Source organism: Hemibagrus wyckioides, linkage group LG04 (assembly GCF_019097595.1).
Source record: "Hemibagrus wyckioides isolate EC202008001 linkage group LG04, SWU_Hwy_1.0, whole genome shotgun sequence".
Classification (NCBI taxonomy): Eukaryota; Metazoa; Chordata; class Actinopteri; order Siluriformes; family Bagridae; genus Hemibagrus; species Hemibagrus wyckioides.
In genome coordinates, this window is record NC_080713.1 from 31,081,892 (window position 1) to 31,106,322 (window position 24,431).

At 40.9% G+C, this 24,431-nt stretch overlaps 1 protein-coding gene across 1 annotated transcript in view; it reads left to right on the forward strand.

Annotated features, from left to right (window-relative positions):
• Nucleotides 1-1,210: 1,210 nt before the first annotated feature.
• The window catches only part of LOC131351571 (uncharacterized), a 103,557-nt gene continuing 80,336 nt past the window's right edge, over nucleotides 1,211-24,431 (forward strand). Inside the window, exons 1-6 of the mRNA XM_058386990.1 lie at nucleotides 1,211-1,347; nucleotides 1,617-1,634; nucleotides 4,271-4,380; nucleotides 5,999-6,109; nucleotides 16,610-16,720; nucleotides 20,358-20,468. Coding sequence (XP_058242973.1) covers nucleotides 4,316-4,380; nucleotides 5,999-6,109; nucleotides 16,610-16,720; nucleotides 20,358-20,468 — 398 coding nt within the window. The 5' untranslated portion in view covers nucleotides 1,211-1,347; nucleotides 1,617-1,634; nucleotides 4,271-4,315. The remainder of the gene's footprint in view (nucleotides 1,348-1,616; nucleotides 1,635-4,270; nucleotides 4,381-5,998; nucleotides 6,110-16,609; nucleotides 16,721-20,357; nucleotides 20,469-24,431) is intronic.

Genomic DNA, 24,431 nt, shown 5'->3' on the forward strand with positions numbered 1-24,431 from the left:
AAATGAACTATGATGTGGGCAACAGGGAGTTACTGTCTATGAAGGAGGCTCTGGAGGAGTGGCCTGTGTCATATCGAAACATGCAGATCTGTGGTGGCCAGGGAGCAGCCGAATGAACACCAACTTTATAATACATGAGTACATTTGAAGTAGCTAACTAACTAAACCACTGGACGATGGTTCACCCCTGGTTAAGTAGGCCCTGATACCTAGAGGCAGTCATTCTGGCATGCTGGTATGTATAACCAAGTGAGAAAGGTGCAGCTTGGTGACGGAATTACCCCTTGTGTGGCCATTAACGCAGACAAAAATTTGAGAGGACTTGCACACACAATTTCACACAAATATTTTCTCTCAAACTGAGAGTATAATTGCATATAAAATAAGTTTGTTGTGCATATGTGAGGAATGCAGGTGTTTTTGGTAGTGCAGGTGTGTGGGCAGTACATATATGAACAGTTCAGATGTTTTGGGTAGTGCATGTGTATAGAGGGTGCAGGTATGCTGGGGAGTACCGGTGTGAAATTTTACCATTCTTTTGGATTGTTTGGCTTCCTGTAGTTGTGCCTTGATAGCTAGGCAAATAGATTTAAATCACATGGCAAGAAACCTCCACTGCATTCCCTCCATCTCAAGTGGATGTTTTTGGGAAGGCTCATAAAATTACACAGAACATTTTAGTTATTTATATTAATAGTCATCTAATTAGTCAAATATATTATAATGTTTTATTATTTGTTACTTTTCATCTCTATGTTTCTATACGGACACTTCACAATCTACAAAGGGCTGGTGTGTGTGAGGCTTTTCAATCATTCAAGCAGGAGCCACACCTGATTCCACCTGTTAAATCAACTGATCTTGTCTTTCAGTAGGTTCAGGTGTGCTTCTGCTTTTTGGAATGAAAACCTGCACCTGTTTGATGGTGTTGGAACCTTCTTCTGTCCAAGGCGAATGCATGAAAAGTGACAGAGACCACTAGCTCAATCAGGGGTATGTGACTCGTTAAAATAAATAAATAAATTTCTTAAATAGAATTTTCAATTTACTTCTTACCAGTAATACTATAGTTTAACATTTTCATGAGACATTGTTAATGTAATGCTCTAGGTCTACTGTACATACTATATACATTCATGACAATGTGTGTGTGTGTGTGTGTGTGTGTGTGTGTGTGTGTGTGTGTGTGTGTGTGTGTGAGAGAGAGAGAGAGAGAGAGAGAGAGAGTCTCCTCCATGTTGTAGGTGAGACTCCTCTTTTTCTTCTACCTTCAAAGTGAAAGTGAAAATCAGCAGGTTGTTTTTGTGACGAAGAAAAATCATGAAACTCTTTCGGAATAAAATCACAGTGAGTACATGAATATAAAGCTGTAATCTGTGACTGTTAGGATTATTTACCCTCTTCCACAGTTTACTGTACTTTTTATTGGTGATAATGCAGCAAAATAAACTGCGGTAAGTGAACGGACTGCTGTGTCACGTGGTGGTTCTAACGTATCTGTAAGAACATTTTACTGCTGATATTGTTTTTAGACTGGGAGAAATATTAATATTAAGTATAATTATTTTATGGAATATTTCTGATATTTCTTCTTCTTTCTCTCGAACAAACACAAGAAGCAGCAACAGACACAGGTAAACGGCGTTTCCTGTTTTTACACACACACACACACACACACACACACACACACACGGTGCCATTTTAGAATGAAATGCTTAGAGACTAAAGCAGGGGTCTCCAACCCGTCGCTCGCCCCCACCTCTGAGTAGCTCGCCTAATGTTTTATAGAATATGTAAAAATTGATAAAATCATATTAACTCAATAAACCTATTTCAATTTCATTTTAATCAAACCCACAGACGCGTGTGCACATGACACAGTTTAATAAAGCCGTTCATCAGTCACACACAGCACCAAGACCGGACACAGAAGCGTTATATAAACTTAAATCTATAAACACAAATTGAAGTGTTTTGGATGAAGGACACATGGCAGATCCTTTAACCTGGAATCTGCTGGAGATTCGACAGCATTAGGAATAAAGCTACAACGCTGCTAAAGTAAAAGTGGTGAATAAAGATGCGGGACCAGGGAGCTGTAGACATTTCCTAGTGTTTCAGAGTAAAGTACTCTGTAATATCTCACATTAAAATTTTATATCAAAAATACTGTTATTTCCAATAAGTCCAATACAATTTCAGATTTCAGTTTTCAACATTATCACCTTCAATACCAAAGTCTCTTTCTTTTCTTTTCTTTTTCTTTTCTTTTCTTTTCTTTTTTTTTTTACTGAAAGAGTCTTTTTAGTCTTGTTGAGGACATCAGGGTTTGTCATGTGACTGTCAGGAACAATTTTCTGATAAATAACATGTGAATGAAGAAAATCTAAGTGATAAATCTAGTCAGTAAACGCGTTGTGTTAAATCAATTAACTCGACTCAACACTTAACATGCTGCTCATGTCCATTAAAAATGATTTATAGCAAAATATGACAATTTGAGTAACAATTTTTTTTTAAAAATTCACACAAAAATATGGTTTGGTTTATTGCAAAAGAGCGATGGAAATAAGTCTCTTCTAACAAGCTGAGTAAAAAAAAAAAAAAAAAAAGGATCCTGCCTGAAGTACAAAATAAAGAATTCTTTTTTTTCTCTTCATGCTCCAGACAAAGTTCTTTTTTTTTATCCAGGTTTGCATGAAGAGTCTAACAGGTTCATTTTATTCATTTTATAGACCTTTTTCTTGTCTGAGTCCGTAAACCGACCTGCTGGATTTCGGAAGAATGTGCTAGCTTGTATTTATCAAATTAGAGATAACTCTATGACCTGAACATACTTTGTCCAACATTCAGACCTGCCTGTTTATTATCAATTAAATTATAAATTATGTGAACTCCAAGTTAACGATACCTACATTTTGTGTGCAGTTTAATTAATTAGCCCCAAGTTACCTTAATGTAATTCGCTGGCAACAGGTAAACAATAACTAACTTTAGATACCAATTAACGCTCAGTTAATTGTTAATGGTAAAAGTAAATATATAAATAGAAAAACTTTAGCAGACCAGAATTCTGTAAGAAGGACTGTTGAACACTGACTGCTAAAGCCAAATATTTGTTGAATAACTAAAAAGATTATTAATTAACTTATCAATCCTCCCCCCATTACATGGCAGCCATCTTGGTCTTCTGAATACAGTAAACCCTGCTAAGATGTTGATGACATCAGATGCCGTGTGTCTTTGAATACTCATAAATTATGATTAGTCTGTCAGAGTATACTCAAAAACATAAAGTCAATCTAAATGAAAACCTCATTACTTGTTAAAAAAACTCCTACGTTTTCTGCTGGCTTAACTAAATGGCAGGTTTTTGTTGATATTTCAGGAAACCTGCAACTAGACTGAATGTTATTTCGGAAAGAGCTACAGGCATAATCACAGTCGATAAAAGAACTGTGCTTTCATTTCCTCAAGAAGTTTTCTACAATGTGAAACTTAGGATTTCTGATAACTAACAAAATTTTCTACAACTAAGTTTTCCACTGGAGTTACAGTTGGCTCAAGGTCTGGTATTAATATAAATTCATTCAGATACATGACTCTGATTACTAATGTCAGTCCTGTATTATAGAAAAGTGTTTTCTTCAACACAGAGCTGAAGAAGGTGATCCGAGTCATGTGTTTCTGTAGACATAGACATAATCTATAAGCCAATAATTAAAAATATAGTAAATATTCCATCTAAAGCAGTTTCACTAATTAGTTAAATGTGTAACATGTTTATTTAAACATTACTTGCACTGATACATGTGTATTGTTTAAAGTAGGAATGAAATGGTCCAGATTTTTTAATAGGTTAATTATTTCTTTAGTGTGATGTTAAAGTACAGGACATTTATTTTGAAATGTCATATGCAGCATTGAACCACTTGTAGACCTGCTCTATCCTGAGCAGGTATATTGTCTTTAGACATTTTTTTAATGTTGTTAGTAATAAAAATTATTATTTGTTTGATTGACACTAGATTTTTTTATTATAATGAAATATTTCAGGCTACTGTGAGGTTTGCTTTTTTTTTTGTTTACATAAGGTTTATTTATTTAAACTTCCATATAATTGAAGCTCCATATAATTGAAGCCTGTTGGAGAGAAAATGGACATGTCAGTATTTCAGTGATTTAATGTAGCATGTGAGGTTAAATATTAATTTTTGTAGCAGAAATGTAATTTCACATTCCTTTTTTTTTTTTTTTTTTTTTTTACCAGGATGAAGTTACGTTTATAATATAAAACATTTGACTTTTTGCTATAATGTCTCGGGAGTGTGAGAAACTCCAGATCGCTGAAATGAATCTACAAGAGGAGCAACACAAGAGGTAAGCATGCAAATTGGTTTAAAATTAATAAAATATTTCTGTATTTAGTACGAATGCTATTTCGAGAAAAGTTGGAACAATTGCTAAAAATGTAGTAAAAAATAAAGTGTCTTTTGTTCATTCACTTCGGCCTTTATTCAACAGACAAAAGAACAGAGAAAAGATTTTTAGCTTTTTCACTGACCACTTCACTGCATATCACACTGTGAATGTGTGTATGATGAATGTGTACGTGACAAAAAAATGTGAAATTGTTCTGCTTACCTTTTGGAACAGAGCAGCATGCTATCTCTAATAAGGTTTTTTTTTTTTTTGAAAATTGAGTAAAAATCACTCAATACTCATTCATCAATCACTACTAGAGGCCCATTAGGGCAGGAATCACACGCCCTGTGCACTGGGGAGGAGCAGCAGACACAACAGGATATTGTGCTGGCTAAACAATACAGTGGTACCACGGTCCTCGACCACCCGCGTTCGAATTCTCGGTATTCGATTAAAATTTTCAAGTCAATTTGACCTCGGTGTACGAAAATATTTTCGTTGTATGACTCGACCATCAGGTCTTGTTTCATACAGGATTGCAACGAATATCGAATAACGAATTTTCATTTAAGGGGGGCTCAGCCCCCAATTAGGGTATAATAGTAAAAAAATTAAAAATAAATAAAATTAAAATAAAGGTGTGACTAACAGGGTAGGATGGTAAACTTATTGCAGCATTCCACTGTATTGCATAGATGTGTTTAACATTTGAGTACTGAACAAGACAAATACGAGTCTTCCTGATCTCACACACACACACACACACACACACTTGTCCTCTGATCCTCGTTCTGTGATGCCGCAGTCTGCAGATTGAAGAAAGCGCTGAAAGATGGGGAGGAGCCGAATTTAAAGGGGACTGAGGAGATCACCAATTAGTGTATAGTTTATGGAGAATCGCAGAATTTTTAGGGGGGCTGAGTAGAAATGTTAGGGGGGCTTCGATGCCCATGCCGCACACGCTTTCCATGCAGCGTACCCTGGCATAGACAATAGAGATGAAGCAGTTTACACGGGTCATCTGTTCTGAAAGCATCATCTGTGAGTGCTTGTGTTATAACCCCACACTATCTTTTGTGGTATAATTTCAGTAGCCATGTCTCCGAAAAAAGGGAAATCCAGCATCACTGTAGACAAGAGGAAAGTTGTGAGATCAACCATCGAGTTGAAACAGATTAATTCGTTGTACATTATTTCCTATGGGGAAAAATAATTCGGTTTTCGACCAAATCTGTATTCAACCAGACTTTTGTGATGAATTAAGGGCGAACATCGTGGTGCCACTGTATTCTGTGCACCAAGAAGTTGTTTTATAGCAAATAATCTGGATTAAATTTAATACAGAGTAATTAATACTCTGATCACTGATCAGTTGTCTGAAAATATAAATATAAAATTGTACTATAAATTCCACAACTACCAAGCCCCTGTTGGTCCTTTAACCTGTTTTTCAACCTAGGAATAGACAAAGAAAATTGTACAGGATAAATAATGCAGGTTGTTCACTGTATGTGTATGAAAATGTAAATCATTACATCATATAGATAAAACTGCCAAAAATGTTTCTCTTTAGTGGATCTGAGAAAAGGCCAGACTCCCCTGTGTCCAGCTGTGTGTCTCTCAAGAGTGACAAATCAATGCCAATCCCTCTCAACTTTAAAGGTGGAACATCTTCTATGGAAAGGTATTTCTTTCTCTTCTTAGACTCAGATACAACTTTCCTAATGTTTCCCAGAGTTCATGTTCTTTTTAGCTTTAGTATAAAGTGTTGAATGTGCAAGATAAAGTGCTTTGCTGTAAGTTGTTAAAACAAATAAAATGGAGAAATGAATGGTATCGTAATGTAAACTTAACACTGCATCAAAGCACTGAGGAAATTTGTCTTGTGTGGATTTTTATCTTAGGGGATTGGAAATTTATCCTGAAATCACCCTGCTTTATAAATAAAATGCTAAAACATTTCTCTCTACTATTTTGTAAAACTATTTAAGCACACTACAGCACATATGTGACGGCACTATATTTGGGCTAAGATAAATATGCGACCCATTGTTTTACAAATGAGAAAAAAAGGTAAAATATTGTGGAAAAGGTTTTATTATTCAGTGAATTAGTATGTCTTTCTATCATTCTTTCATTCATTTATTTTCTTGTGATTGGTGGTTTCATATGAAGTGGCACATGGCAGAAACTTCCTAGAGTGGGGAAAGGGGACTTTTATTTTGACCTTAGGGCACTTTGAAACAGGAAGGCCTACTGGTTTCCAGCAGAAAATGTAGGGGTAGCAGAGTCTTTTCCTTTCTTCCCTGTCCCACCGGGAAACACCTACAGGAACCCTGAACACAGAAAATACTTGCTGTTATGTGAAATGTATATTGACAGCCAAGCGGAAGAGAGTGAAGATGAGGTTCAACCAGTTTCGAAGCTCATAGAAAGTGAGGTTGGAAGAATAGATTGTGAAATATTAAACCGCTCCCAGAGAATCCACGGCCACTTCCAGAACAGTGGAGACTCCCGGCGCATGTGGCAGGGCATCCAGGCGATCACCAACTACAGGACAACTTCACCTGCCTGTGACAGTGACGCCTCCCTTCCAGATGCGCTGAACGACTTCTACGCTCGGTTTGAGGCACAGAACAACACAACAGTGAGGAAGACCATCCCTCCTCCTAATGACCCAGTGCTCCGTCTCACCACGGCTGACGTGAGGAGAACTCTATGCAGAGTTAACCCACGGAAGTCTGCTGGACCAGACAACATTCCTGGCAGAGTTCTCAGGGAGTGTGCAGAGCAGCTAGCAGATGTCTTCACTGACATCTTCAACATCTCGCTGAGCAGCTCCATCATCCCTACGTGCCTCAAGACAACGACCATCATCCCTGTGCCTAAGAAGGTTTCCTGCCTCAATGACTACTGTCCCGTCGCACTCACACCAATCGTGATGAAATGCTTCGAGAGGCTCGTCATGATGCACATCAAATCACAGCTACCACCCTCGCTGGACCCCTTGCAGTTTGTGTATCGTCCTAACTGCTCCATAGACGATGCCATCACCACAACCCTCCATCTGGCCCTCACACACCTGGACTGTAAGGACTCCTACGTTCGAATGCTGTTCATAGATTTCAGTTCAGCATTCAACACAATCATCCCTCAGCAGCTGATTGAGAAGCTGAGTCTCCTGGGCCTGAACCCCTCTCTCTGCAACTGGATCCTGGATTTCCTGACTGGGAGACCTCAGTCAGTCCGGATCAGAAACAGTATCTCCAGCACCACCACACTGAGCACTGGAGCTCCTCAGGGCTGTGTGCTCAGTCCACTGCTGTTCACTCTGCGGACAGTAGACTTCAGGAGAGCACAGAGTGACCATTCTCCGCTGTTCATCGACGGATCCTCGGTGGAGATCGTCAAGAGCACCAAATTCCTTGGTGTCCATCTGGCGGGGAACTTCACCTGGTCACTCAACACCAGCTCCATCACCAAGAAAGCCCAGCAGCACCTCTACTTCCTGAGGAGGCTGAGTAAAGCCCATCTCCCTCCCCCCATCCTGACTGTGTTCTACAGAGGGACCATGGAGAGCGTCCTGAGCAGCTGCATCACTGCCTGGTTTGGGAACTGCACCGTCTCAGATCACAAGACCCTTCAGGGGATAGTGAGGACAGACACACACCCCTCACACACCCCTCACACACCCCACACACCCCTCACACACACTCTTACACACCCCACACACCCCTCACACACACTCTTACACACCCCACACACCCCTCACACACACTCTTACACACCCCACACACCCCTCACACACACTCTTCACCCTCCTGCCATCTGGAAAGAGGTAACGGAGCATTCGGGCCTCACAACCAGACTGTGTAACAGTTTCTTTCCTCAAGCCATCAGGCTCCTCAACACCCAGGACTGAACTGTTCTACACTCTCACACACACACACACACACACACACTCTCACTCAGGACTGAACTGTTCTACACTCTCTCACACACACACACACTCTCACTCAGGACTGAACTGTATATTAACTCTCTGTCTCTCTCACACACAGATACACACACTCTCTCTTGACTGTGTGGACACACACACACACACATAATTTATATTGTTCATTACTTATTGCACTACCTCTACCTGTCATCTGCTGCTATAGTTATATTTATGTTTATTCTATTTGCACTACCTCAACCGCTGCTGTTGTATTTTTGCACAATATATATATTTTTTTACATCATTTCACTTTATCTTATTTTATTTCACTTATATTCCATTACACATGTTCTTTTCTTTCTTTTCAGCGCTAAGTGTCCTGTGTTCTTTTGTGTTGTCTTTCTTGTATTTATTGTCTTTTGCACTGTCTTGTCTATGCTCTGTTTGCACCTAGCTGCACACTGTGCACGTTACGTGGCTAAGACAAACTTCTGTCCTAGCTCTGTGGTGGTGTTTTTTTTTTTTTTTCTGTTGAACTCTTTGTTGTTGTATGTTTCTGTAACACCAGGTCCTGGAGAAACGTTGTTTCATTTCACTATGTACTGCATCAGATATATGTGGTTGAAATGACAATAAAGCTTCTTGAATCTTGAATCTTGAATTAGTTAAGGTCAATGGTGGAAAGAGACTTAAACTCTAACTGAGATCTTTGGGCCAAAGTTAATCATATCAAAGCTAATAAAAAGGGAAAGAAGAATCCAACACCTCACCCTAAACATGTCTCCAAACCCCTCTCTGGACAAATTCAACATCTACCGCTGGTCCAGTCTACTACACTCCCTTTCTTTCGAGTGGTCTTGGGAGTTTGGTGTAGGCAAGTCGAAGCGATCTTAGATACTGCATAGAGCTGTGGGAAGCATTCGCCAAACCAGGTGAACAGATGAAGCATTTTTGTAGAAGAGGAGGGTCAGCTGCTTATTCATTCATGTCATACAGGATGCAATATCGCAAGAGAATGTTAGACTCCTGAGGAGCTCACTCAGTGATCATGCACTGATTACGTGAGCATACAGCCAATCGGAACGCAGCATCAATCTTGAATGGCAAAAAAGCTTGCTTTTCCCCTTATATTGGGCCTGGATTTTTTTAAATCAAGCTGTAGTACGATTACGATGTGTGAGAACACAGTTATGAGCTATGCATCAATGGACGGTGGACTGTTTCCATTTCTCCACCAGCCTTTCAATGGACAAGGGGAGAGCCACCAGAAGGAGTGGGTAGTTAATGTGTATATGGCCTTTGCCCCTAGAGACTGAAGCGCATGTGTCATTGATGGAGGGAGAATCCCAATCAAAGGATGATCTGATACAAGGGTGCCCTCAAGTAATACAAAAGCTTCTACATAAATATTCTGCAGTCTGGTCTGTCAAGCTGGGGAGGACAATATATTCACCCACAAGACTGTAACCTTAGATGTCATCTCAGTAAGCTGTAAAGCCTACAAGATTCAAGATTCATTTCAACCACATATAGCTGACGCAGTACATAGTGAAATGAAACAACGTTTCTCCAGGACCTGGTGCTACAGAAACATACAACATATAGTTTAAACACAAAAAACAGCAACACAGAGCTAGGACAGAAGTTTGTCTTAGCCACGTAAAGTGCAAAGTGTGCAGCTAGGTCAAATAGAGCAAAGACAATACAGTGCAAAAATAATAAGTACAAAAAAGACAACACAAAAACACAGGACACTTAGCACTGAAAAAAAAGAAACTTTGAGAAACTGTAGAAAAAAAAACATCCAACTAATAACATATGATTGTCACATGTATAGCAGCATGACATGTATTGAGCAAATAGCAGTGGTTGAGGTAGTGCAAATAAACATAAATATAAATATAGCAGCAGATGACATTCACAAGGGTTGAGGTAGTGTAATAAGTTATAAATTAATAAATTATGTGTGTGTGTCCTCACAGGTGAGAGAGAGAGAGAGTGTGTGCATGTGTATGTGTGTGAGAGAGACAGAGAGTTTTGTACAGTTCAGTCCTGGGTGTGTGTGTGAGAGAGAGTGTAGAACAGTTCAGTCCTGAGTGTGTGTGTGTGTGTGTGAGAGTGTAGAACAGTTCAGTCCTGAGTGTGTGAGAGTGTAGAACAGTTCAGTCCCGGGTGTTGAGGAGCCTGATGGCTTGAGGAAAGAAACTGTTACACAGTCTGGTTGTGAGGCCCAAATGCTCCGGTACCTCTTTCCAGATGGCAGGAGGGTGAAGAGTGTGTGTGAGGGGTGTGTGGGGTGTGTAAGAGTGTGTGTGAGGGGTGTGTGGGGTGTGTAAGAGTGTGTGTGAGGGGTGTGAGGGGTGTGTAAGAGTGTGTGTGAGGGGTGTGTGGGGTGTGTAAGAGTGTGTGTGAGGGGTGTGTAAGAGTGTGTGTGAGGGGTGTGTGGGGTGTGTAAGAGTGTGTGTGAGGGGTGTGTAAGAGTGTGTGTGAGGGGTGTGTAAGAATTTGTGTGAGGGGTGTGTGGGGTGTGTAAGAGTGTGTGTGAGGGGTGTGAGGGGTGTGTAAGAGTGTGTGTGAGGGGTGTGTGGGGTGTGTAAGAGTGTGTGTGAGGGGTGTGTGGGGTGTGTAAGAGTGTGTGTGAGGGGTGTGTAAGAGTGTGTGTGAGGGGTGTGTGGGGTGTGTAAGAGTGTGTGGGGTCTGTGGGGTCAGCCACAATGCTGTTAGCTTTGCGGATGCAGCGTGTAGTGTAAATGTCCGTGATAGAGCGGAGAGAGACTCCGATGATCTTCTCAGCTGTCCTCACTATCCCCTGAAGGGTCTTGCGATCTGAGACGGTGCAGTTCCCAAACCAGGCAGTGATGCAGCTGCTCAGGACGCTCTCCATGGTCCCTCTGTAGAACACAGTCAGGATGGGGGGAGGGAGATGGGCTTTCCTCAGCCTCCTCAGGAAGTAGAGGTGCTGCTGGGCTTTCTTGGTGATGGAGCTGGTGTTTAGTGACCAGGTGAACTTCTCTGCCAGATGAACACCAAGGAATTTGGTGCTCTTGACGATCTCCACCGAGGATCCGTCGATGGACAGTGGAGAATGGTCACTCTGTGCTCTCCTGAAGTCAACAACCATTTAGTCTTGTCGACGTTCAGAGACACGTTGTTGGCTCTACACCATGCTGTTAGCCATTGCACCTCCTCTCTGTAAGCTGACTTGTCGTTCTTGCTAATAAGACCCTCCACGGTCGTGGCATCGCTGAACTTGATGTGGTTGGATCTGTGCATTTCTACACAGTCGTGCTTCAGCAGAGTGAACAGCAATGGACTGAGCACACAGCCCTGAGGAGCTCCAGTGCTCAGTGTGGTGGTGCCTGAGATACTGCTCCTGATCCGGACTGACTGAGGTCTCCCAGTCAGGAAATCCAGGATCCAGTTGCAGAGAGAGGTGTTCAGGCCCAGCAGACTCAGACTCTCAATCAGCTGCTGAGGGATGATTGTGTTGAATGCTGAACTGAAGTCTATGAACAGCAGACAACAACATATGTGTCCTTACGTTCCAGGTGTGTGAGGGCCAGATGGAGGGTTGTGGTGATGGCATCGTCCATGGAACGGTTAGGACGATACGCAAACTGCAAAGGGTCCAGTGAGGGTGGTAGCTGTTTTTTGATGTGCCTCATGACGAGCCTCTCAAAGCCTTTCATCACAATTGGTGTGAGTGCGACGGACGATAGTCATTGAGGCAGGAAACCATAGACTTCTTTGGCACAGGGACGTTGGTTTGTCTTGAGGCATGTTGGGATGATGGAGCTGCTCAATGAGATGTTGAAGATGTCAGTGAAGACATCTGCCAGCTGCTCTGCACACTCCCTGAGAACTCTGCCAGGAATGTCCAGCAGACTTCCATGGGTTAACTCTGCATAGAGTTCTCTTCACATCAGTCATGGTGAGACAGAGCACCTGGTTGTTAGGAGGAGGGATGGTCTTCCTCGCTGTTGTGTTGTTCTGTGCCTCAAACTGAGCGTAGAAGTCGTTCAGTGCATCTGGAAGGGAGGCGTCACTGTCACATGGTAGGTGAAGTCCTGTAGTTGGTGATCGCCTGGATGCCCTGCCACATGTGTCGGGAGTCTCTACTGTCCTGGAAGTGGCCGTGGATTCTCTGGGCTTGTGCACGCTTCGCCTCTCTGATGGCTCGGGACAGTTTGGCCCTTGTTGTTTTTAAGGCCGCCCTGTCCCCTGCTCTGACGGCGGAGTCTCTCGACTTCAGGAGAGCACGCACTTTTGAAGTCATCCACAGCTTCTGGTTGGAGCGTGTTGTGATGGTCTTGGAGACGGTCACGTCATCGATGCACTTCCTGATGTAGCCGGTCACTGATGCCGTGTACTCCTCCAAGTCAATAGAGTTGCTGTTGGTTGCAGCCTCCCTAAATATGTCCTAGTCGGTGCACTCAAAACAGTCCTGAAGAGCAGAGATTGTTCCTGCTGGCCAGGTTTTAATCTGTTTTAACCAGTTTAGAGCGTCTGAAGAGTGGTTTGTGTGCTGGAATAAACATAACAGGGAGTGGTCTGAGTAGCCGAGGTGGGGGCGGGGCTCCGCACGATATGCGCTGGGAATGTTTGTGTAAACAATATCCAGCGTGTTTGCCCCTCTTGTAGCAAAGTCCACATACTGATAGGATTTAGGGAGCACTGTTTTAAGATTTGCATGATTTGCAGTTTGTCGGGGTGAGCATTCTGCAGCTTGATAATAGCTCCGTACAGCTCACACCGAGCCTCCTTAGCATTAGTGCTGGGTGGAATGTACACTCCGATAATGAATGCGGTGGTGAATTCCCGGGGCAAATAAAAAGGTCTGCATCTAACAGTCTCACAAACTCCACTAGCGATGAAGAGTAATTAGACACAAGCACAGAGTCCTTACACCATTCCGTGTTGATGTAAACACACATGCCACCACCACGAGTCTTACTGCACAGAGCTGCATTCCTGTCGGCATGAAACACAGTTAGCCCGGTTAGCTGAATGGTGGCATCCAGAACTCTGTCGCTGAGCCACGTCTCTGTAAAAACAAAGACGCAGCAGTCTCTGAACTCACGCCGTGTCATTTGCTGGAGTCGGATGTAGTCCAGTTTATTGTCCAGGGAGCAGATGTTGAACAAGATGATGGAGGGGAGTGCCGGCCGGCTAGGGTTTGTTGTTAGCCTAGCACGGACACCCGCCCATTTTCTGTGCTTCCGCTTCCTCGAACACCGCTTGCAACATCCTCCCTCCCAGCCACCGGCATCAGGGGATGCCGAGAACTGAAGGCCTGGTCTTCGCAGCAAGCCGAGGTCATGAAGTTTGCAGAGGTTAGTAACTGCATGATTTCTGAGATGTAATATCGTCTGCTGATCATATACATGAACACCACTGTCTTTGGTGTCCATGCACCTTGAAATTCAGGCTAAAACAACAAAGCAGCACCATTTTGGTTCCGGAGTGGCCGCTGCGTGCTACTGCCACACCGCCATTTTTGAGATTGATAATGAGGAAGTTGTCATTGCCTATGCCTCTAGAAGTCTGAGAGAAGCAGAATGAACCTATTCAACATCACAGGAAGAGTTCCTGGTGGTGGTATGGGCTATAGAGAAGTGGCACCACTACATGGAGGACATGTCCTTTATAGTATGTACATACCATGTGGCACTGTCATGGGTTTTTAATGCTCCACAATGACCTCCCGATTTACCCGGTGGACCTACAAGGATACCAATTCCAGGTTCAGTATAGAAAAGAGAGAATGAATGTGGTACCTGATGCTTTATCCAGTTCCTTAAAAATCAGAACATGGTGGCAGCCTGTGTGTTGAAGATGGCCCTCTCATGGAATTTTGAGCTGCCCTCCTCTCTGGCTGAGATACCATAAAGTGTAGAGGAAGAATAAACAAAGTATAAGATGGGAAATCCAGCAGGGTGTGTTACACCGAGTTAGGCCATGTGCTGGTGGTACCAAAGTCCCTTGTCTTCTCTTTCATTGACTACTTTCACAACAATCCTTTAGGGGCTCATAGTGGGAGAATGAAGACCCTTTTGAAAATCTTGGAGGTGGCATGGTGGCCTGAAATCCTAAAGGATGTGTGGAAATATGTTAGAGTGTGTTGTGTGTCAGCAAACCGTCTGATACAAAGCAAGAGTTGGGGTGTTATTCAAATACTAACCACTAGTTACCACCCTCAGACCAACCTCTCTGAAAGAGTAAATAGGAAGCTGAAAACTGTGATGGATTCTTATGTGGAAGAAAACCACAGAGAGTGGGACAAGTGGCTGGGAGAGTTCTGGTTTGCACTAAACAATGTTAAACATGAATCTACTAATAGGACTCTGGCAGAGCTCACTCGGGAAGGCCACTACAAAGTCCTCTGGAGAGACTGATTCATTATGCACCAAACCCCTCCCAATTTTCATAGACAATAATAGCAAGACAACATCAGCTTGCTGAAGAAGTTAAGAGATCTTTGAGGAAGGCACAACTTAGACAAGCCCGGTGGTCCAGGCCAGCTAGAGTGACGCTTGGGCCATTGAATTACTGAGTCAGTTGGATTCATCCAAATGACAAAGAAGAAACAGTGAACAATGTGAATCTAAAACTTTTCTGGGGAAGTCTCTCTCAGTAGCTTGTGGCGGGAGGCGGGGAACAATGACTCTGTGATGCCACTATATTAGGGCTAAGATAAATATGCGATATTTTCCAAATGAGAAAAAAGGTAAAATATTGTGGAAAAGTGTATTTATAATTCAGTTGGTTTCAAGCACTATGATGTTATCCATCTTATCTAATCGTGTATATCTGGCTGAGTTAGTATGTCTTTCTTTTATTTTTTCATTCACTTATTTTACTGTAATTTGTGGTTTTAATTTGAAGTGACACATGGCACTTTTAGGTTTGTGTTTTTGCACACTTTCCATCCACTGGCAGAATGTGACCAGAACTATTTGATACTCTGCCACCAAGTTTACCCCTTTCCCAAGTGTCCTAGGCTGCCAGAAGCCCTTGTTTTCCTGGAATGCTAATTCTAGGATTCATCCATAGTGAAACAAGCAGCCCAGCTCACCAAAAAGTTCATTTACTGAGATTGTAAAGAGTCACATGTGTATGGATCTGACAATCGAATGTGGCACTCCACTAAAACCTATGTATCACCAATATAAACTGGTATATTGATACCTATGTCCCTTTGGAATCTTGTTACAAATCAACAATTTAACATATGAGCCTGAATTAACACACCATGGCTGCATTGCTTCCCGTCTCAAGCCTTAAACCAGTCAAGGCTGCCTGATGATTCTGTCATGTTGGTGCCTGAATCCGTATCAAACTTAAGCTCACAAAAACAGCAATTGTAACTCTAGTCTTAATTTTTACTTGACATTTGACCTTGGCTAGTTCCAGATATGCTGGTCTTACAGCCCTAATATAAACATGTGCTATAAACATGAGCGTAGCTATTACTATTATTATTATTATTATTATTATTATTATTATTATTATACTCAGTGTGGATGACCTGGTCAATCTGATGTTGGCTAGTTTGAATAATAATAGAACAACCATTTTGCTGTTATTCAGGTTTAACCCATATCCTGCAAAAGTGTTTTTTGATGGTATTTTACTGGCATTTGTTCTGACCATTGCTTTAGCTGGGAAAAGTAGAAAAATATACATTACAGTTGTCCATTTTTAGGGGGACACTGAGGGTAGTTTAATTTGATTCACGGCCTCTCTGCCTTGGCACCAAATGTCTCATGATCATGTTATTATCCACAGCTGGCTGGAAATTAATGTCATGGGTCCTTTAGCACTTGTATGCTGGTTTATGCTCATGTTTGCATAGAAATAAGGAGACATACTGTATATGTTTTCACTTACAGAGACCAGTGGCTGCTAATAAGCACTTAGTCATCAACACATCTGACATTGTAACTTTCAGTGTATGGTCTACTGGCTCAGTGCTTAAGACTCTGATCACTGTTAAGATGTTTAAAAATATAAATTTCACACCTACCCTACCTCTGTTGCTTCCTCACCTTTTTTGTTTGTTACATCAAGGGTGCAACGTAATAGCTGACCCTCCATTTTTACCCTGACTTCTTTCAATCTAGGAATTCACAAAGAAAATTTTATTGTACAGGATAAAATGCAGGTTGTGCGCTGTATGTGTATGAAAATGTGAATCATTACCTCATATAGATAAAACTGCCATAAAATATTTCTTTTCCTTAGTGGAACTGAGAAACGGCCAGACTCTCCTGTGTCCAGCTGTGTGTCTTTCAAGAGTGACAATTCAATGCCACTCCCTCTCAACTTTACAGGTGGAACATCCTCTATAGAAAGGTATTCCTCTTTCTTCCTAGATTCAGATACAGCTTCACTAATGGTTCCCAGAGTTTCTGTTTTTAGCTTATATTCAATAATATAGTGTGTTGAATGTGCTAGATTAAGTTCATTACTGTAAATTGTTGAATGTCATCATACCTATAGGTTACATGACTTGCCATGAATGTCTGAAGTAGCAATAAACATGCTACCCTCAGTGCAGCTCAGATTCTGCACAGTTTTGTTATTAAACAAAGTGAAAATGCATACTAATAAGTTGTTTTACAGTTGCTTTGTCCCATCTGGCCTTTTCCTTTACAAACAAAATGATGATGACATTAAAAATGCTAATTGTTGCCAAAAATTTGATGTACATCCAAAGAAATTTGCCCTGGAGCTGTTTCCATACAGTATTTTGTCTATAAAGCAAATTGTGTGCCTTTTGTTTTACATATGTTCTCAAACACAAATTAAGAGATTATTAAGAAAATTATTTGATATTGACCAGCTTACAGTCATTTTAATTTCACAAATAATTTAAATTGTACAAAAAATCAGAAGAGGTCTGTGTCTAGGAGAGACCACTCAATAGTGTTTTCTGGAAGGCAGTTGTAGGAGACACTTCACAGAAAATCTCTGGCTACAACATTTTAAAATGTCATTTTAAAATTAATTGTCCTGGATGTCACGCCATTGTACCACCAGTTCTTACCCTGAAAGTGGATTTCCATCATCCATCATGATGTTCATCATATGCAACCTATGCTGAGTACAGAGTAGTGGGGGAAACTTTTGGGGTTTGTAAAAATTACCTATATCGATGTGTATATGCTGTGTGCTCAGATATTCAAGGAAAAATAATGTTATATATCCTCTTGTTGAATGTGGTTGGGCCAATGAAATTGCATATCATAATTCCATGACACTCGTTGTGCCCCAGGTTTACTAACATTTCCCTGAGTTCATGTTCTTTTCAGCTTCAGTATAAAGTGTTGTTTAGGTGTTCAAATTTCAAAGCGAGTAGAGAGCTAGCAACATATAGCGGTGATGATTAAATGTGAAGGTTCTACATGTTATATTCACAAGTAAGATGATGATGATGATGATAGCAGAAAATCTAACTAGTTGGGAAAGGCATGTTAAAAAACACAAACAGACAAATGGTAAACTGAAAGGACTGGAAAAAAATACATCAAGAGCCAAGATTAGTAACGTTGAGTAATAAAGGCAAACACAAAGGACTGAGAGGAGGTGAAACAGAGACCCCTGGTGGCAGTAATATGAATCACAGGGTTTGGATGTTGTCTTTGACTTCCATGTATTTTAAATTATGAGGAAATACTAATAACTAAATACTAATCCATTCAAAGAGAGTGTAAATGCAAACAGTGTGTCTAGATATGTTTGTTTTCTTTTTCTAGAGCCTATTTTCCGGACTTACATAGTTGGGATGTAGTGACGTGTGTTTATTTTGTTTCCCTGTGTTGCTGTAAACTTAGTGTTATCCAAATATTCATTAAATATTCAATATTCAATATTCAATAAACATCTACAGGTAATAAAATCATGATGTCTGTTAGATAAATGTTTTGAATGAAGGGCACAATGTATACAAAAATGCATTTGTGATTTCAGTGCATTTCTTTGGAGTTTATGGTTTACCCACACATACATGTAAAAAAACAACTGAGTGTAAAATAAAGGCAGCTCAATGAGTGAGGTTGAATATGATAAAATGTAATTAAATGTGATCTTGACATGACACACATGACACTGCCTTGGCACCAAATGCATCATGATCATGTTATCTATGGCTGGCTGGGAATTAATGTGATAAGTTCCTTTGGCACTTTTATGCTGGTTTATGCTCTTGTTTGCATAGAAATAAGGAGACATGTACAGTGCTGTGAAAGGTTTTCTCCCCCTTCCTGTTTTTATTTTAATTATTTGCATATTTGTCACACTTAAAAGATTCATATCATCAAACCAATTGTAAAATTACACAAAGATAATGCAGTAAATACAAAATGCAGTTTTTAAATGATGATTTCACTTATTAAGGGGAAAAAAGCTGTCCGAACCTACCTGGCCCTATGTGGAAAAAGTAAATGCCCCCTCTCCTGTTAAATCATGAAAGAACTGTGATTAACCTCATTATTTTAGAAAGCTGAGTTAAATTTCACTAGACACACCCAGGCCTGATTACTGCCAGACCTGCCGAATCAAGAAATCACTTCAATAGAACCTGACGTGAAGCATGCTTAAAGAGCTACACATCATACCGTGATCTAAAGAAATTCAAGAACAGATGAGAAACAAAATAATTTACATGGATCAGTCTAGCATTCAGTGTCTGCTGGATCACTGGTTAAGACTTTTATCACTGTTTAGACATCTAAAAATTTGAATTCTGTAAAGAAAACTTTATTGTACAGCAGAAAATGCAGGTTGTGCACTGTATGTTAATGAAATGTATGTAAATCACTACATCATATATTCATATAAACCAGTGGCGGACCGTTGGTGCCAGCAAGTCCTTCTCTGCTGGCCTAAACAGCAGTGATCTGAATCACTGACCTGTATGTTAATATATTTAATATATTTTTCCATGAATGTGTATTAAATTATTCCCAATAGTCTATTCTCTACATTTCATAGCTTTTCTCTCGGTTGCGCTGCTTCCAGTAGTGTATATTTATGATAAGAGTATTTATCCAATCATATTTCAGACAGTGGATGACATCATGTGTTGCCAGGGTGAAAGAAATCTGCCTTAAGGCCTTCAGAATCAATAGTGCAGGCGCCCGGAGCTTAAAATAAGTGGCAATGAAACTGTTCCATTAACCAATCAGATTTGGAGTTGGTGTGACTGGGCCATCTAGCAGGCATATGATTACATCAGCAATTTCCCGTCCTTTGATTGGATAATTGGAGCAGTCAGAGGCAGCAACCAGCACAAACTAAATAAAATATATATATTTTAACTCACAATGGCTGAGGATCAGAAATCGATTTGGTCGCAGACATCCTTACAAATACATTTTCAAGAAAATCATTTTGATTCTTCAAAATAGTTGGTAAGCTTTTTCAAGAACCATTTATGCTTTTAGTTTTCTTTTGCACAAAATAAACAGTTTGCCTTCGTTCCAGATCCCCGGGGTGGACTGTGGGGTTTTTTTTTGTTTGTTTGTTTTTTTTGCTGCAGTGAAAGGAAACTTGTGAGACAGAATTGTGTTAATTTGTTTTGTTTTGTTTTTTGTAATGTAATGTTATTCATGTTCTCTGTAAGAGCCTGTGACACAGCGCACTGTTATACAGTGTTTCTATATTCACTGCGTCTCATTTCGGATGCTGCGTCCTCCAGAGATCGCAGTTTGCTGCATACGGCATCAAGAATGTCTTTATAGAGAAAAGTAACCGTAATAAAATGGACTATTCGTTGTGAGGTGTGAAATAATGTAGACTAATTTCTTTTTTACTTTGTTATTTAACGGTTGATTAGTATCTATAGTCGTGGCGTCATGATGCTATTGAGGCAGATTAATTCAGGAAGGACACCAGTGAAGGCCTAGGTGTGAAACGCACAGCCTGCCACTGATATATACATGTTTATATATAAATTATTGTATAGATAAAAAATGTTTCTTTTCCTTAGTGGAACTGGGAAAAGGCCAGACTCCCCTGTGCCCAGCTATGTTTCTTTCAAGAGTGACACTTCAATGCCAGTCCCTCTCAACTTTACAGGTGGAACATCCTCTATGAAAAGGTATTTCTCTCTCTTCCTAGACTCAGATACAACTTTACTGATGGTTCCCAGAGTTCATATTCTTTTTAGCTTCAATATAAAGTGTTGAATGTGCTAGATAAAGTGTTTTTACTGTAAGTTGCAAAATCAGCAGAAATGAATGATATCTATCCATATATCTATCTATATATATGTATGTATGTATGTATGTATGTATATACAATGAGGGAAAAAATGATGTGATCCCCTGCTGATTTTGTACGTTTGCCCACTGACAAAGAAATGATCAGTCTGTAATTTTAATGGTAGGTTTATCTGAACAGTGAGAGACAGAATAACAACAAAAAAATCCAGAAAAACACATTTCAGAAAAGTTCGACATTGATTTGCATTTTATTGAGTGAAATAAGTATTTGATCCCTTTGCAAAACATGATTTAGTACTTGGTGCCAAACCCTTGATGGCAATAACAGAAGTCAGACATTTCTTGTAGTTGGCCACCAGGTTTGCACACATCTCACATCTCAAGGAATTTGGGCCCACTCCTCTTTGCAGATCCTCTCCAAGTCATTAAGGTTTTGTGGCTGACCCTTCAGCTCCCTCCACAGATTTTCTATGGGATTAAGGTCTGGAGACTGGCTAGGCCACTACAGGACCTTAATGTGCTTCTTTTTGAACCACTCCTTTGTTGCCTTGGCCATGTGTTTTGGGTCATTGTCAGGCTGGAATATCCATCCACGACCCATTTTCAATGCCCTGGCTGAGGGAAGGAGGTTCTCACTCAAGATTTGACGGTACATGGCTCCGTCCATCGTCCCTTTGATGTGATGCGGTTGTCCTGTCCCCTTAGCAGAAAAACACCCCCAAAGCATAATGTTTCCACCTCCATGTTTGACGGTGGGGATGGTCTTCTTGGAGTCATAGGCAGCATTCCTCCTCCTCCAAACATGGCGAGTTGAGTTGATGCCAAAGAGCTGGATTTTGTACATGTGCTTTCTTTAGCAGGGGGACCTTGCGGGCGCTACTGGATTTCAGTCTTTCACGGTGTAGTGTGTTACCAATTGTTTTCTTGGTGTCTATGGTCCCAGCTGCCTTGAGATCATTGACAAAATCCTCCAGTGTAATTCTGGGCTGATTCCTCGCCGTTCTCATGATCACTGAAACTCCATGAGGTGAGATCTTGCTTGGAGCCCCAGACCGAGGAAGATTGACAGTCCTTGTGTTTCTTCCATTTGGGAATAATCGCACCAACTGTTGTCACCTTCTCACCAAGCTGCTTGGCGATGGTCTTGTAGCTCATTCCAGCCTTGTGTAGGTCTACAATCTTGTCCCTGACATCCATGGACAGCTCTTTGGTCTTGACCATGATGGAGAGTTTGGAATCTGATTGATTGCTTCCTTCTGTGGACGGTGTCTTTCATACAGTTAAGGAGCTGAGATTAAGAGCACTCCCCGAGAGTGCTCCTACTGTAATCTCGGCTCCTTACCTGTATAAAAGACACCTGGGAGCCAGAAATCTTTCTGACTGATAGGGGATCAAATACTTATTTCACTCATTAAAATGCAAATCAATGTAGAACTTTTCTGAAATGCATTTTCCTGGATTTTTTTGTTGTTATTCTGTCTCTCACTGTTCAAATACACCGACCATTAAAATTACAGACTGATCATTTCTTTGTCAGAGGGCAAACGTACAAAATCAGCAGGGGATCAAATAATATTTTCCCTCACTGTATATATATACATATATACATACAGCTCTGGAAAACCTGTTGAAAACCTCTGGAATGTCATGAAGAGGAAGATGGATGATCACAAACCATCGAGTAAAGCTGAGCTGTTTGCTTTTTTGCAAAAAGAGTGGTATAAAGTTCCCCAACAGCAATGTAAGAAACTTGTGGAGATCATGGAGCCAAAACACAATTTGTTTACAAATGATTTGCATTTTGTTTTATTTGAGTTATTAAAGCTCTGCAATTACTGCATGATCTTGGGTTATTCTGATGTGATGTCATTTCCTTTAAATGTACACTCTAAATAACAATAGTTATATTTTGAATTTAGGATAAATATTGTCAGCAGTTCCCAAAAAAATGAAGCAAAACTGTTCTAATACATGAACCTGTAAGAAAGAAACAGAAGTTCATTATATATATATATATATATATATATATATAATGAAATTGTGAAATTTATGGAAAATAGAAAAAGTTCATGCTACAGTGATATTATATCATGAAAGTAGGGCATTTAAGTAGAAGCTTCAGTGGTGATTTCCTCATCTCAAACAATTTATTGAAACAAAAGCCAACAACAGTGGTGGGTATACCACAACAAAAAATCTCAATGTCTCAATAATCTGTCATGTGACCTTGACCATCAATTACAGCTTGACCACGACGTCTCATGCTGTTCACGAGTGGACTTATTGTCTGCTGAGGCATGGCATTCCACTCTTCTTGAAGGGCGGCCCTCAGGTCATTGAGGTTCTGGGGTGCAGGGTTACGAGCCTCTACACGGCGACTCGGCTGGTCCCAGAGGTTTTCTATGGGATTCAGGTCTGGAGAAAGTGCAGGCCACTCCATTTGAGGTACCCCAGCCTCCAGCAGCCGTTCCCTAATGATGCGACCTCGATGAGCTGGAGCATTGTCATCCATGAAGATGAAATTAGGCCTGTGTTGTTCATGCAGGGTCACAATGACTGGATTAATGATGTTATTCAGGTAGTATTGGCTTGTCACTGTACCAATCAAGATGTAGGGCAGTTCTGTATTGAGTGGACACACCTGCCCAGACTGTAACACCACCACAACAGTGGCTGATGCATAGCACTCTCCTTGACGTCTCCAACATCGTTGGGTCCATCATTTCTGCTCAACGTGAATCGACTTTCATCAGAGAACAGCACTGAAGCCCACCGATCCCCTGTCCAGCGTAAATGCTCCCTGGCCCGACGCCTGTGCCTGGGGGTGTGGTCAGGTACCCTTGCAGGTCGTCTAGCACGCAGACCACGCTGATGTAAACGGTTTCGAATGGTCTGACGTGACACTTGGGTTCCTCTCACCTCCCTTAAATGTGCCTGGAGTTGAGTGGCATTCATCATCCGGTTCCGCAGGGCACTGTTCACAATGAAGCGGTCATCAATGTGGGATGTGGCCAAAGGACGTCCACTTCTATGCCTTTCTGTGACTCTTCCAGTCTCTCTGTATCTCTGTCCCAACCTGCTGATGACACTCTGTGACACTCTAAGCTCAGTGGCCACTTCCCTCTGAGAACATCCTGTTTGAAGCCTCACAATGGCGAGGTTCTGTTGATCAGTTGTTAGGTGTGGTCTTGGTCTCATGATGTCAAAATGTGAACAGCATGATGAAGAGGACTGTTTAAATACCAATTCTAATGGAAGCAGAAAATTTATTGGTTGATTCATGGATCAAACACCAGTTGTGAATTTTGCCATTAAGCACCTTGTTAGAGAACAGCAAGTTCTGCAGAAAGTACTGAAACACTGAACAGTTGGACATGTGCATTCAAAAGTGTAGAGAAGGTCAGATTAAGTTCCCCTGGAAAGGTTATAGTGCATTTTAGGTGCATCCTGAAATTTCACCCCAAAGCCCAATATCCTTAATTTTTTTGAGTCATGTATAGTATAAGTTAAACAGAAAACAATTATTTCGACAAGGGTGACTTTTTTCTGGAAAAAAAATCCTTTAATGAAAACCTAGCTGTCCTGGAGGCCTGATATTGTAAAGTCCAAATTTGCACTGGAATTAAAATATCATCCTAAACTGACCTTAGTTTAGATCACAGACCACTAGTCTGCTGATGCACTAGCACCAAGTAGAATCACTCTACTGCATGTATCTCAAGATATTTTAACTGATTTGTAAAACTTTGTATTAATTTGTCAATTCATAAAGTCTCAATCCAGCAGTCTTTCCTGTGTGATTCCAAGTGTTTGAAAGTGTTAAAGTTTCTGAAGGATTT